This window comes from Meleagris gallopavo, chromosome 8 (assembly GCF_000146605.3).
Source record: "Meleagris gallopavo isolate NT-WF06-2002-E0010 breed Aviagen turkey brand Nicholas breeding stock chromosome 8, Turkey_5.1, whole genome shotgun sequence".
NCBI classification, from domain to species: Eukaryota; Metazoa; Chordata; class Aves; order Galliformes; family Phasianidae; genus Meleagris; species Meleagris gallopavo.
In genome coordinates this window covers 18,023,112-18,038,816 of record NC_015018.2, presented here as the reverse complement: position 1 = coordinate 18,038,816, position 15,705 = coordinate 18,023,112, and the positions used below count along the sequence as shown (strand labels likewise).

The 15,705-nt window shown below is 39.1% G+C and overlaps 1 protein-coding gene across 2 annotated transcripts in view; it reads left to right on the top strand.

The window, feature by feature from the left end:
- Window positions 1-6,088: 6,088 nt before the first annotated feature.
- The window catches only part of TMEM273 (transmembrane protein 273), a 19,646-nt gene continuing 10,029 nt past the window's right edge, over window positions 6,089-15,705 (top strand). Inside the window, exons 1-4 of one of the 2 annotated variants that reach the window (XM_010714479.3) lie at window positions 6,089-6,239; window positions 10,694-10,741; window positions 11,266-11,376; window positions 12,644-12,668. In XM_010714479.3, the coding sequence (XP_010712781.1) occupies window positions 6,185-6,239; window positions 10,694-10,741; window positions 11,266-11,376; window positions 12,644-12,668 (239 nt within the window). In that variant the 5' untranslated portion in view covers window positions 6,089-6,184. The remainder of the gene's footprint in view (window positions 6,240-10,693; window positions 10,742-11,265; window positions 11,377-12,643; window positions 12,669-15,705) is intronic. The other variant, XM_010714478.3, reaches the window with a different exon arrangement.

Here is a 15,705-nt window from a genome sequence, read left to right as displayed (position 1 = left end):
TTTGTTTTTTCTTTTAATAAAGAGAAAAAATACAAATTAGATTTTCTGGCTTTGTAACACCATCTGTTCAAGTATCATCAGGGTTAGACTGCTGAATTTTCCATAGTACAATATCTTCTACTCAATACAAGAAATCCATCTATACAATAGAGAAGGACATACAGGCAAAAAAAGCAATACATTATCCATGTGGACACATTCTTTAGACAACCAAGCCCAAAGTATTGCAAGATATCTCCAAGAGGTTGGTGAGAGCCAGGATCCATAGGACCTCTATGGATCAGCAACAGGACTATGTTGGTATGATTACAGAATTGCATATGTGTGCACATCAGACCTTCCAAAGGTATTTGAACTCACTGAGCTACTTCAAATTTGAGAGTTGAAGTATCTTATAATTGATGAAGTTTCTGTAGATTTAGAAGGAACTTCCTACCTGCTGGCTCTCTGAAAAATAGGAAAAATGAAGTCTTTCATGTGAAAAAGCAAATCAGATCAAGTGGTCTCAAGTTACTACTAAAATGTTAGTTGCTTCTATTAAAAATAAAACAAGCACAAACTACAAAAACAAGCAGAGCCTCTGTCTCCATTGACTACTATTTGCAATCTTGCTTTTGGAGAAACATAGGCTAACTTTCAGTCTTCTCAATTCCTTTAAACTGCTAAACTCCTGCACCATATGTTCCCACGCATCTCTCCCAGTGATTCATGGACTCCTATGTCTAAGACAGGATCCTGATCTGTTTCCTATTTCGTCTTTCCTTAGCTCAGTCATCTCAAGCACCCTCCTGCTTGTAGGCTCTCACAATTGACAGGCCAGCTGGTGAGATTACGAATAGCCTGAAAGACTGTTTTTTAGTAATCTTTTAACCTAAATAAACTACTTCATTCTAGACTATTTGTCTCCAACACAGCATAAACATGCTAAGCAACAAGCTCCAGATTGAAATAGGATTGTCTAAAGACAAATAGGGGTACAAGTTTCTGTAAAATCTTTCCTCTGAGATGTGGGACACAAATACATGAGGCTGTGCATTATGTTTAAGGGTCAACCAAAGGTCACACTAAGAACAAATCTGTAGGTCTAAATGTACTACCTGGAGATTGAGACCTCTCCTAGCATTTTTTTTCTTTTTTTTTTTCCAATTGTTCAAAACCAGGAAGGAGTTGAAATCCTTTGGTCTAAAGTGTCACTCTGGAAAAAGTATCACCTGGTCCCCCCCCAGAATCCAAAACCTTGCTTTTGGCAGCGGTAAGAATTTAAAACTCAGTTGAAAATTAATTAGACTGTTTTAATGCACCAGATATGCACCTTTCAAGCATAAAGATTAGCCACAGTTTTCTATCTTGATTTGCCAATTCAAATGTGTGTGTTTGCCCACCTGCATTTTATTCCATCTCCTAATGCACTAGTTGATAGGCATTAATACAAAAGATATACAACTTCCCAAAGAGATGCACTTCATCATAGAAAAAGGAATTGCCTTCTGCTGTACCCTTCTTCTCTGCTGAAGCATAACATAGATCAGTCCAGTTTAGAAATGCAAAAAATCCTCTCCGTTAAGAAACAAGGAATGACACACAGATGCAGAATCCCTTGGTATAGAAGTTAAGAAATTCTACACACACAATTTTATACACCTTGTGAGAATAGAGCAAGATCTGGTTCAGGACGTCTGAAATTGAAGACTGCGAAGATGAGCTGTGAGCTGCTTTGACATTTTCTTTCATGGTGCTGCATGAAAGAGACTTGAGTACAACCTGTCACAAGGCTTTCTTCTTCATCCCCTTACACCTTGCTGTGTTGGTAATAGCACTAAGCTATAGCATCCCTCAAGAAAAATAAAGAAAAAGATATTTTTAAATGCATGAGCATGTTCCCCCATATTGAAGAAGAAACAGAGAAGGAAGAGAAAAAAGGAATAAGACTGAAATATTGAATGTTTTCCTGTACTATTCCTTAATGTCAAGGGAAGAAGGCACTAAATAATTGGTGCAGGCGTGTTTCCCTTTGTTAACATACCCAACATTCTGTTGTATGTGATTCTGTTGCTTGCTGAGAAGTGGAATCCCTCCCAGTTGTCCTAGCATCTCAGAGTCCTGACAGTGGAGGAGACGGAGAAAATAGAAAAGGAAGAGCAGCTGTGAGTTTTCAAGCATGGTTTCAATTTGTTCCGGATGCCCATAGCAAAAGACCCTCAATTTTTTGGCAGTAACCAACTGGAACATGTTTTCCTTGATTTGTTCCATGATGTCAAATGGCACGTTAATGACATCCACATACACCAGATAACCCTGAGATTGCCTAAGATCCATTGATACCCATCAAGCCATATACACAGAACTTTACATATTTTTCTTCCTAAAACGTCTCCAAGACTTAAATGGACACACTGAAAACAAATTTTGAGTCTGAAGACTGGATGTGTGCAATGATGTACTTCCACTAAAAGCTGCTAAGGGAACAAAAGAATCAGACCAGTGAATCATCTCACCCCATTTCTGCCTGCAGTGTATTGGCACTTTAGCCAATACAGAGGATGTTATCAATGGCGACATAGACCAGTTGGTGACTAAACGTCCCAGTTAGCCCCTAAGTTTACTTTTAATTGCTCACTTCAGGACTGACATGCACCCTACTGCACTGGAGTTCCCTATTTCTCTTCAAAATGTTGGATTGCCATTACTTACAGAGCATTATTTTCTGCTTAATTTATTTTGCTGGTATTTTTCATTTCACATTTTGCTGTCTCTCACACCTTGCTTATTTGTCAGATTTCTCCATTCATGCTGTCTGTGGCAGTTCTTTATATTCTTTATATTGTTCTTTATATTGTTGCCATGCTGAAAGTAACCTGAATTTCCTTCTCTCTTCCTAATACTTTAGTTCACTACATGCTTTGCCCTGTAAGGAATTAATATCTGCAGATCAAACAGACAGTCCTATCTCAAACAACTAATACCAGTGAGAAAAGTGTCCCTGCCATGAGGATAAAGGCTTTATGGAAAGTGCTCCTACATACTCAAATCCCTTTTTCAGTTCAGCATCTTCACAAACAATGCTATGCCTGTTAGAGCAAAAAGGGAGCAAGCACTTGCACACGTAGGCTCTAGGAGTCTTCTAAGAGGGTCAATTTCTGAACACACTGCAGCTTCCCTGGGACCTCCCACCATCACTGGCTCCTACACTTACCTTACCCTGTCCAGTTTGTGTCCTGCTTTATTACTGGTTTTCACACATCGGGAAAAATTCAGTAGAGAATCAAAATCTGCCAGAAGGACAGAGATTTCTTCTGAACCTCAGATGGAAGAGAAGGAACAGCACTTCAGTGTGCCTCTAATTACAGCCACCATGACAGTTCATATGTGTAGCAATAAAAATAACCATAAACCTACCTAATCATTAAAATAAAGTAAACAGCTCCTCTCTGTATCATCATACACAGGTACTGGAGCTGCTAATAAACCAGGAAGAGCACTGAGGCACTGGAGGTGCATCTTCCCTATCTCCACAGTTTCTTAAACAACTTTAGAGGCATATTTTTATTAAGTATATGCAAGGCAGATGATCTTAAACCTCAAAAAGAGTCTGTATAATAATTGTGTGCTCTTCTAATGCTCTCCAAAGGCCTATTCAGAGTCCATTCTGAAAGAGAATAATATATCAAGAACTTCTGCAAACTTCCTTCTAATGAACACATGCCAATTTGAGACCAAGAATTCTGGCCTCAGAGGACAAAATAACCACTGCTCTTAGTCTCTGGGTGTTTTGCTACTTTATTTCAGAGTGATTCAAAATCTAATTAAATTTCTAAACTCTAATGAAATTACAGAAGAAAAATCATTTAGGATTATATTATATACAATTACTCACAGCTGAAAATTACAGTTAGCCTCTTTCACCAGGATAGGGTCTCCTGAGAAATCCTTGTTACTCATATAACATATAAATCTGACACTGCTCCCACTATTTACAGGTCAAAGGTAAAAGCAGAATTAATTAAACATATATATCCTGCTCAGTGGCCAAGTGGAGGAGATGGGTAACAGAGGCTTGGTAGTGATGATCATGCTTGAAACTACATTTCCCAGCTTGGCCAAGAATTTGAATATACCTGCTTCAAAGTAGGAGATTATTAAGTCTGGCTTATTCTGATCAGTGCCCTTCCTCACCAGAGGAACTGATTGGAACTGCTCTGAACGGGAATAGTGAAGCATACATGCTCAGCAGTGCACAGCCAGCCAACTGAGTTATCTGAAACATTTTGCAGACAACCAGCAACAAGATAAACCAAGCAGCTTTAAGTTTTAGAGAATTCAGCCAAACAAATCATATTTAAATGCTTAGTTTATTCTTTGAAGTAAGAGACCAATGAACTAGGCCAGTGGAAAAAAGAAAGCAAGCAAGAAAGAGGGTCAATGTTTATGTTATTTATTCCTTCCATTATAGGTTCTCAGGATCTTAAGAGCATGGGATCATTTGCTGATGACATACAAAAACACTGAGAGTTTCTAACTAGAATCTTGCTATCTTTTACCTTCATCTGGTGCAGAGAATTTTGTTCGGTTTTGGAGTTTTCAACTCTGATCCCAGATAAAACCATGAACAATAAGAAAACAGCAGTGAATTACACATGTGTGTATCTACACACTCATAATGGGTCAAACCATTAACAAATACTATAGTTATGGGTACCACATTCAATCAGTTCTACTTATGCCTCACAAAGCAAAATGAGCCATAAATTACTACCACCTTAGAGAGTTCATGGGTCACTTTTATTTCTATTTTTAGTGCCTTCAGAGCAATATCTGTTGCCTAATCCTGTGTTTTCCTTATTCTTTCACAATCTTCATCATATCTTGCCAGATCAACTAAACACTCATTCATTCATTCTTCTGCCAAGGTGGCCATACATATGCAGTCACTAGCATTCCTTATGGCCTACAATGACCTCATTAAAAACAGACTTCTGGAAGTAGGGCTTTACAGCTGTAATTTTCTCAGCAAAAAAGATATTTCATCCAGCCTGTAGATGCGAGAATCTGCTGAAACACTACCTCACAAAGAGGAGGAGGAAATATCCAAAAGGTTTTCTCTTAAAAATTTGCACTCAAGTTTTGTTTCTGGTTATTTTGATTTCATTATACAAGCAGCTGCATGAAATGAAGGTACTAGCCAGCAGAAGATTAACCTAAAGCAGAAAAGCACATCAAGAATCAAAAAGTAAAAGCAATATGGAGACCTTCCAGAGATTACTGGGTGAAGTGGGGAGTGGGCAGTGTTTTGTGTCTTTCATCCCTAAGGAATGGACCTGAAGCAACTTTGGAAGTATAAGTTCATTTAAGAGAATGTGTTAATATTTAGTTTCCACATCACGTGGTCCCTCCTCGGTGGGAACGAGCAAAACTAACTACTGCGTTCACCCCCTGGACACAAGTATTAAGCTGTTTTACTGTCATTTGGTTTTGCAGCAGGTTAACGTGTTTGAAAATGTGAATTTCCACAAAGAAAAAAATTTCTTTTTTCCCCCACCATGGTCCAACAAATAAAATAAATGATATCTAGAGATCCCTTCCAGCCCCTACAATTCAGCCAGTAAGTTGCTGTTTTTCAGTTCCTACCATGTCTGGACATTTTTCTAGGATAGAAGTGGCATTGATGGCTTTCTTTTCCTAGGACTCACTTCTAACGTATTTGCAGCTGTGGTGAGTTTTTTTCTACTCTGTGTTCAGCCAAGTACTCTTCTCCTGAAAATATCATAATGGCATAAATGTTGACTTAAAATACATAAAAATAAATAGGCTGGCAACAGAAGGTTCTCCTTCTAAGGCAGAAAAGCCACTTGCACCACACTAGATTTAGAAGATTTCATCAGAGACCAATCCACTCTGGTTGAACTTTATCAAAGTTGTAAAAATAAATGTTAGCATTTAAAACTCCCTTAGAAGCCAAATAGCTGAATGTTGCTCTGTTTATCTTCCCCAGAGTATATTTATTTATGATTATTGTTTATATATTGAACTTAAGCCCAAAAAGAGAACTTGTTTGCAAGTTTAACTACGCAGGATGTGACTGTTACTTCCCTATACACCACGTGATCTGGCTTTTTTGTCTCCCTCTTCACTACAGAACTAAATTCAGAAAACTTGGGTGAAATTACTCTGTTGTCAAAACTTCATAATGACCTCACAAACAACCTGGATACCAGTCCTACTGACGTTTCTTCTTCTCTTACGTAAGTGGTCTATTATATTTCTTTTTCATCCTTTTAGAGAGATGCTTTTTTCCCCTGACTTTTGTGGGGTTATTTCCCAGTATGACTGCATGTATGTTGTTTAAGAATTTATTTAGTATTCTGATCCTTAGGGAAGGAACTTATGTTGAAACAGTGTAGAATTTTACTGGGTTTTCTAGCCAAGATTTCCTAGCTTGAATACTAAGGCATCATCCAGAAGACACCCTGAAATTAAATGCGTGCAACTTTGCAGATGAGATGGCAAAGCTGCCGAGCATCCTGTTTGCTACAGCGCAGGAAAGTAGTTCAGTGGAGTATAGGAAGAAATTGATCCACATGCATGCTACCTGAAACCACTTTTGGTCTCCGTGTCTCTCACAGGATGTTGAAGCTCCTGACTCAGGATGATGCTTCTATAGCTTTCAAGCCAATGCAAGGCTTTGCCACCCTCATAACTTGCCTCTTGCTTCATGGTTTCTCAGCTCCATTTTTTGTAGGGAAGAACTGGATCACACAGATTGGAAGTATCATCAGAACTCATGTTAACATTGGGGCTGAGGTGGACTACCAGAGAGGAAGGAGTTGACAGCAACTCCATAGCAGAAGCTTACATGGGTTACGGTGACCTCCAAGATGTTAGGTAAGGGGGCAGGCACCCTCTGGTGGCAAAAACCTCATTGTCACCAGACACCCCATGCCACCCTACTTTGAGCAGAAATTCACAGAAAATCACCTGTCCCTAGGGAATCCCACAGGTAGTTTTCCCCACCTGAAGCACGCAAAGCAGTCATTCCCCCAAGCATTCACTGGAAACATGCTCCTGCCTCTGCAAGCAATCCTATCCGTAGGTCTAGAGCAGTGCTCTGTCCTCATTCCATCTTCCTTAGTATGCATAGAAATTTGTCACTCTCAGTACCATTTTGTTGGTTTTTGATGTTCTCTGTGCCTTCCTATGGATGCTCCCAAGGACCCAGAGGAACGAGGCTGTTTGCCACAAAGGACATGGGTAACCAGCTGTGCTTATAGATGTGAAGAGAATGCCAGCAGCAATTGCTCCCTATTACTGACTAGCTATTGCTCAGCAAACAAATAGTGCAAGTCCCATTAATACAGCAACATTTCCCCGGAGCAAGGAGATGAAGACCTAAGAACAGCAAGATATGCAAAAGCTACTCTGCAATATACAGGGAAAATGCATTAACATGCCTCCAAGCATTACATAGAAAGGTGCAGGCAATGCCTTGGATAGAGAGGAGCCTGGCAAAGACTAGAGGAGTTCCTGCCACCTTGTAGGAGGGACACCTGTCCTCATCTATTTCTGTGGAAAAGGACAGAGGAAGGAAACCATTTACATGGATGTGAATAGTGCCCACATTACAAAATTTAGATTTAGCTTAGATTTTTGCTGCATCAAACACCAGGCAATTTATTTTATTATTTTTTTTCAAATTATGCTGTAACATGATGGAAAGTGCAGAAATGACAGCAGAGTAGCAAAGTCCTAGGCTGCAGCAAGAGAGGATTCACTCAGATGTAATAGTCATTAGTACAGAAATAAGGGGAAAAAAAACTGCTTACCTTCAAAAGGCCTCAGGTATGCAGGAATCTCCACCAGGATACCCTTGCCTCCACTGCCACCACTTAAATGAGGTCTGGGAAAGGGTGGATCCTGGCTTTACCTCTTCTGGTCAATCAGGAGCATTGCATGCACCTAAGTTCCTCTGGGTTGGCCCTGCCTTCCCACCAGGTGCTCAATCACTGCTTCAAGCCATGACTCAGCATTTCCACTACAAACGGTTTTCAGTGGAGTTATTGCCAGTAATACCTTCTTTGTTGAAGTCATTCTCTATTTGACTATGGAGTTGCTCAGATACACACCGTGAGATCTTTTATTCCACCTCACCTCTGAGCTTCCCAGTTATTTTCTTCCTTCCCCTTTGCTCCCCCTCAAAGGAGGCAGATGCTGAACCCTTGGCTACTTCAGTGCCACAAGGCCAACCACTACCTGCTTTAATGAAACGGAGAAATCTGAGAGAGAGGAGGAAGAAAGTCACATGGAAACAGAAGGCAATAGAAGGGAGTCAGGAAAGAGCTGTACATCAAGGGAGGCAAGGTGCATGTTTTTATTATGGCAGGTTACAGGAGATTCAGGTCCACTCGCAGTCTGGGGAATTTTTATATATATGGTGCAAATATGTATATATATATAAATTCATCACCTGCTTGGCTGTTTAACCTCCAGGGTAGTAAATAAAATCATGGCTCCTGGTTCAAACACAAGATGCGACATCAACAGTATCAGAAAACAGATGGCATTGCCATCTGTTGGCCTACGTGTTTTTATAAATCCACTCTGTAAACACAGTCATATTTCCATAAACTCCAGGCCTATTGGAACTAGTGCAGCCACTTCCCCAGTTGGTATCTCCAAACAACCACACAGGGTTTGTTTGTTATCAGAGGACTTCCACTGTCCCCTTGACAAGAATCAATTCCACCTTCTAAATATCCAGTACAGATCATCATAGACAAAATCATGCCATTGCAGATATCGATAGAATTACACGTAGAATGTTCTTTTAAGGTACCATGACATAATTCAAGTCACTTGCTGTTTTACCTCCTTCGCATTCTGCTCCCCACCCAGATATCCAGTACTGCAGATTAGGCTGGATTTAGGCAGGCAAACTGGCCGTACAGTGTCAGTAAAACTCAGTGGTGTCTAACACAGAGTCATCTACCTGCATTATGGTGCAAATTTCATGTTATGTATGAGTCAGCCACATTTAAGGGGTCAGAAAGCTCCATCAGTTACCTCACGATCCTTTGAGAATGACCCGGAAGTCACTCCAATAGAGATATCAAACTCATCTTCAAGGTTGTATGACCCAGAAGCAAATCTTGTCCAAGTTCAGAGGGTCTACAGAAAGGATAGGAGATAGTCTGAACCCAGAGATGAGAGCCAGTCAGAAAGCTAGAACTGTGCTGCAGAGCATTGGGAATCACTGCTATCACCCTTGAGGATTGCGTCCATCCCCAAGAGATCAGAGCTGAAGGCAGGACTTAGATCAATCAACAACATGTATGTGTATGGGTTGATGGCTATGCTAGATGACTATGCTAGATGATCTCAGTGATATTTCCAGTCTTAATGATTCTATGACTGCATTAATCCATTTCTTTCCACCTAAGGAAAAACCAAAGCAAACAGAAGACAGCCATCTAACACTCACTCCTCAAAAGCAAAAGGTTTTCAAGGAGCATCCAGTACATGATATTAATTGTTAATTAAAATCATATTGGAAGTATGAACTGAAAACATTCTCTTCTGTCCTATGGGTTTTTAGAGATTTCCCTCCCTCCTTTTTTTAAAAGGAAACTAATAATTAAATCTCAATATATTAAACTGACCTACATAAAATATTCCATGTAAAATATTATTTCTGCCATAAAACACATAATCTGTCACTGGTTTAATTCCATTAGAAAGCATACATTAAGGTCTATGTATTATGACCATTAGGATAATAAAAGTAATACAATATAACTTTTATTATGTTTGAATTTGAAACATTCTTCATATGAGCACAAAGAATAATTAGAGAGGTGGAAGAAAGGTGGCTTTTTAAAAATTATTTTTAATTTATAATGAAATAAATTCACAGGCAAGAGCAAAGAGACTAAAAGAGACTGATTGTGAATCTGGAAACCCAGGAGCTTTGCTTTTTACACCAACAATGTAGTCTTAGTTTTATTTATTTAAGTTTCCTTTTCTTTATAACTTCGATTTTGGTCAGGTTAAACAAACATCTTTGTGGTCGTATCCGGAAACAAATTCCTCACACCACCCAACTCCCATCTCAAAGCATCATGGGATTTTTGAAGAGAAAACTGTTTTGTTTCTGTCTGTATAAAATAAATTTCCAGACATTTTGATTACGAAGAACAGTTTGGGGGGGGAGAGGGAAATACTTTCAGCTGAGAATTACAGCTCCCAAAATACATTTGGTTTAAAATGCAAGACTTTTTTTTAAGTTTCTCTCCATAGCTTTGAAGCTTGGTTCATAATTTATGAAAATTTGAGATTAGAAATGTGACTAAGATCAGTAAATAAATCTGTTCAGAGCCACCCAATAGATCAGATTTTTCGACATCGTGGCAGAATTCCCAGAGCCCATGCTCAGCTCAAGAAAGGTTTTCAGCCGTCTGCAAAGCAGACTTAAGGTGGACTCTCTAAAGGGACCAAAATGATTGGTTGTGTGGGTTTGGGAAGAAGAGGATTATACTTCAAGTTTAAACGCAATCCTATTTCTAGCATTCATTTTACTGGAAAAGAAATGAAAGCACAGCCACCAAAGAAGGCAGAATGACTCATACACCATTCTCAGTTTTATCCAGGTAGATATAGAACATTTTTCTTGATGTCCTAACAGGCTAAAATATTTATGTTTCAGAGTTTTGGAGAGCAAAGGTATATGCTTCTGGAAACTCAGAGGAAATAGGTAAGTTCATGGGGACAGAAAAGCAAAAAACTATATTCCTTTTTGCATTATATACATAGAATTCACATGTTTTTTATGTATAGAAAATCATACTCTGCTTATGTGCTTGTACTTTTCCTAGCACAGTAAAGTCTTGCCATGGGACTATGGCCTCAGCCTGATAGATGAAGTGAAGGGCATTTGGGATTTTGGGATCCATTTTGAGGGAAAAATTAGAGTTGTAGCTATAAAACTCAGCTGAGACTTGGACACACCAGATGCTAAACTTGCTCATTACCATAAAACTGCATTGAGCCCATTTGCCAACAGGCTTGCGCAGCTTCATGCTGTACAGAGGCAGTCTGGTATGTTAGTATTCTCAGCTAACCTGTCTGGCTCAGCTTTGTCAGCCTCTTCTCAAGAAGAGAAAATCAATAAAAATAAACAAAATTTTAACTTTGCAACTTTGTGTTACCATATCTGAAACACAGATCTGTTTATTAATCATTGGTGTGTATTCACAGGTTTGTTTTCCATTTTTACAGATTTCACGTATCTTATTATAGGAGTTACTCTGGGAGCCTTTCTAGCAATTGCTTTTATAGCAGTAATAATTTGCATGATCAAAAAACAAATGCTTGACCATGTCTTTAGAGGTAAGAGAAATTACTCCTGATTTCTTATTCAGAGTTCTAGATTTCCTTGTGCTCTGGATCAGCAGATCTGAGCTCTGCTGTTAGTAATTGCATGTGTGTTGCAACTCCAATTTTCCTCTGAAGAACTATTCTAAAATGTCTGAAGTGCTAGGGACCCTAGAAATTTTCAGTATAACTAAATCAGCTATTCCACTTAACTAGAGAAATATGATTCACTACAGCTTACAGCCTAGGTATCTTTTTGGGTAACAAATTTTTAAAACAAAATTCTACCTATTCAATGTAAGTAAAAGAGTCTGTTGGATTTGTAGGATGGACAGGAGTGGATTTCAAAAATCAACTTTGCAGCTCAAGTTGCATGCAAAGCACCAGCTCTGTGTAGTTCATTTTTCAGAACAAAGGAATTCCCCTAAGCTTAGCAAATTTCTACCACTTTAAAATAAAAGAAGTTATTAATGATGTCAATCAGAGAAATGCAGTAAGAGAACTCAGTGCAGCCAGGCTGCTACAGAACAGGATTGGGAACCACTCATCCGTCCACCATATCTAGAACTTGGTTCTGCGACTATACCTTCACATTAGCCTTCATGTGACAAACAAGAAGCAATGTCCCAGCATCCTGAACTGTGTAACTAATTCAGCAGTTTACGATGACCCAGCCCTTCAACAGCAGATACAGTCTCTTGCTTAGTAAAAAGAAAAGCAGAGCTGTCTTGTGTCAAGCACAAAGTAAAGTAGACTGAGCTCCAAGGTCTCCATCATAGCATAGATTCAATGCCATTTTCAGTAAATGCTGATCTCTTAATGGATATTTTTGCAAACAGACTCCCCAAGCACCCCATGAGGACACACATTATATTGTAATGCCACTTCCTGAAAGACAAATGGCTGATGTCTTCTTTATGGGCAGTACACAGTGGTCCTAAGGGGAAACTACTTCCTCCCAATTTTCATCAAGCATTTGTCCTTGAAGTTGGTCCTCATTACACTCTGAGGATGTTCTACAAACTCAAAACAGCTAAAATAAAAACAAAAATAATTTTGAGAAAAATTGTCAGGAGAGATTCCTGACAATTGGAAGGAAGAACTGAGAAAGGCTTTAGGAATGTCATATGGCACTGCTAGTATCAAAGAGTTTTACCTCAGACAGGATAGCTTTGCCTGCTTCACCACCAGTTCTGGTTGCATCCTCACTACTTCTGAACAGGCCTATCACCACTCTGTTCCTTGTTTTTTAACTAACCCCATTTTCCTGTTCTCTCTTTAGAGTCAGAGGGCAAAATGGATAGAAGGTAAGAGTCATTGTTCCTGGGGTTTTCTGAGGTGCAGTGAGATATGCCAACTGCAGTAACTAACTCTGCTGTCTCTATGCATGATGCTTCCCTGCAGCTGTGATTTAAAAGATAACACAACATACATGCAGGTCTTTAGAGGACCATGCTACCCAGTTGTAATGATCAGAAAGATCAATTTTGTGGAATGGTGATACAGGAAGTGTAATGACAAAGAGACTAGCGCAAATGGAAAGGTGTTACAAAGAAAAAGGAAAAGTGCTCACCAGTCTCTGAAACTCTAAGCTCTCAGACAAAACTCCACAAAGGAGGGATCCCCAACCAAAGAACTTTCCCCAGTGGCAGTCAGCCCTTAAATGGGGTCTAAGAGAGGTGCAACCAGGCTCCATTCCTTGCGATCACGCAGCTGAATTGCTTTCACCTGTGCTCTCAGGGCTGACCCAGTCCTTTCCCCTGGTGCTCAATCAGTGGTTCAGACCGTGACTCAACAGTTGCCATACACCAGTATATCTAGTGGAGCAGCATGGAAAAGGGAAATCCCATTCAACAGGAGTTTGACATGTAAGAACTAGGAAAAAACCACCTCAGTAGGATGAGATTTCTTTTAAAAAGTAAATCGTTCAAATGCTTTTGATTCTGCCTATTTGTTTTGTACTACATATTATAATTGCAAGTTTTAATCACCAACCCTCCAAAACAACATCATCAAAAAACAAACCAACAAAAAACCCTAAAACTATTAAATGAATTACTAGATGAAACCCAAAGGCCTTGTTTCAAGGGTTTTCTTTCACACTGTTAGAATTTTTCTGTATTTTTTGTTTTCACGATACTGATATTTTCAAAATTGCTTTGGATTAAATATATACAAATCCAAGCAAATGGCTTTGTCCAAAGCTTCCCAGTCACTATGACTGGACCAGTTCTGAGATTTCCCTTTACCCCAGGTTCTTAAAGATCAAGTCATACAGTGATCATTCTGGAAGGGATGCATTTTTACCCTTTACTTACTTTCCCCCTACCCAGAACCAGCAACTCCTCTGTATGTTTTGAGCACCTAATGGGCTCATAGATACAAGGGGCAATGCCAGACTGCTTGGGAGATGGCTGCTCCTCATCTGAGGTCATTTAATAGGGCAGAGATGTACAGAGTGGGAAACGTAGCCTGCAAGTTGTCTGTTGGATCACAGTAATCTGCAGGAGTAGATGATGTTTTGTGTTTCTCCAAGACATTTTATAAGTAACTAGAAAAGAGATTACATAAATTAATCAGCATTCTCATAAAGTGAAGGCAACAGCTGTTCTCAGTGACCTAAGAAAAGCCTTTTAGCCTCTCTCAGAGAGGTGAATATGAGTGCTAATAGGCATGTCCCCATCACAGCCATTCCTCACAGAGGCTATACAACATATGCAGACACTCAGCTGAAGATCAAGGCAAGGACATTTCTTGAGAAAAGTACTTCAGTGTTTTGCTTGACAGAAAAAGGCCGCAGCCTGGAGCATGTGATGTTTTCCAAGGGAGATGCTTTCACAATCTAACCCAGCTAATGGGCACAAAACCCATTTCCTTTCACATCACAGAGCATTCAATTTATTTTCTTGCAAGGCACTCACAATTTCTGTCTATCAATCCAAAAATTAGGACTATCGTAGAGTCAGAATACAGAATATGAAGCATGTAGTAAGCTGTTTTGGTGTGCTAAGGACAGTATGGACAGCGGATGAGGAAAAGCAGGTGAGGAAGAAACTTAAAGCAAACCATAGACACCAGAGTCAAGAGAAGGAAGAGAATAGACAAGGAGAGATGTATCTGAATGAGATAGAGATGGCATGATCTATGAACATTCTACATTGGATTTTGTTTAACTATCATAAGGCTGCCTACTTTGTATGATATTTCCTTCAGAGACAATATGAGCATCCATGATACCTTCTCTCTGATCTTCCTAGGGGAAGTGGCTGATTTTATCATGGCAGCAAAATTTAGCAGCCTTAATGATGATCTTACACTGGCCTCTCAGATGATTCCTTGTCCCAGTCTACAAGCAGTTGCTAAAAAGTAGACGTTCCCAGTTGCATGTAAAAGTTCTGATCTTCAGGCTGGAAACAGGATGAAATGCATATAAGTTTTTTGCCTTTGAGCCACCTACACTGATCAGTGAGAGAAGCTGTAACTACAGAATATTTGGGGGCAAAACTATGTATGCTAAAGATTATGTTTTTCTGTTAAGTAGAAAACAACTGGAAATCCACCCACCATCCCGTCTTAGTTGTACTTTTTAACTTTATTATAGCACTGAGTAATTTATAAACTCCTTTGTTCTTGTTCTACTATGTACTACTCCTTAGTGGATTTTAAAGAGGTTCTATAAAATGGAAGTTGATCTGAGGAAATGATATTTACCTTTACTGGTCTTGAGGAAACCATTGTTTTGTAAGTGTAATAGTCAGTACATAATGCAAGCCTCAGTGAGTAACAAATATGTAATTTATTCTTGTTTACCTACTGTAATGATAGAGTAGCACAACTGATGAAATAATGTGGCAGATGATGCAAACATGTACATTAGGCTATAAGGAGCTTTTGAGGATATGAGTGAGAAAACTAACAACAGTATTACCTGTGAAATGCAGCTATTCTTGAGATAACACCACTTTTTAGCAAGGAAGTATATACTGTAGTTTGTTTTATAAACAAATCTATGCTATTCCACATCTCAGCAAAAACTAACTTGTTCTTGCACCATCATTCTTCAATATAAACTACTGAGTCACAGAAAAATCAAAGGAAAATGCAGCATATAAAATCCAATGTCCTATTTCATCTTTTCTCCTACCCTTTATAGGAGGACCTTTCCACAGGACTCCTATCCATACTGGCATCTCTTCTTTGTAGGACTCAACAAATGGTGGTATATGTTTTAGATTTTAACATTCATCATTTAAGTGGTTGAGGACATTTGTATATGTCTAAAAACACGATGTAGGGGAGGGAGCTGTTCCTAACAACTTGAAAAATGAAAAAAAAAAAAAAAGC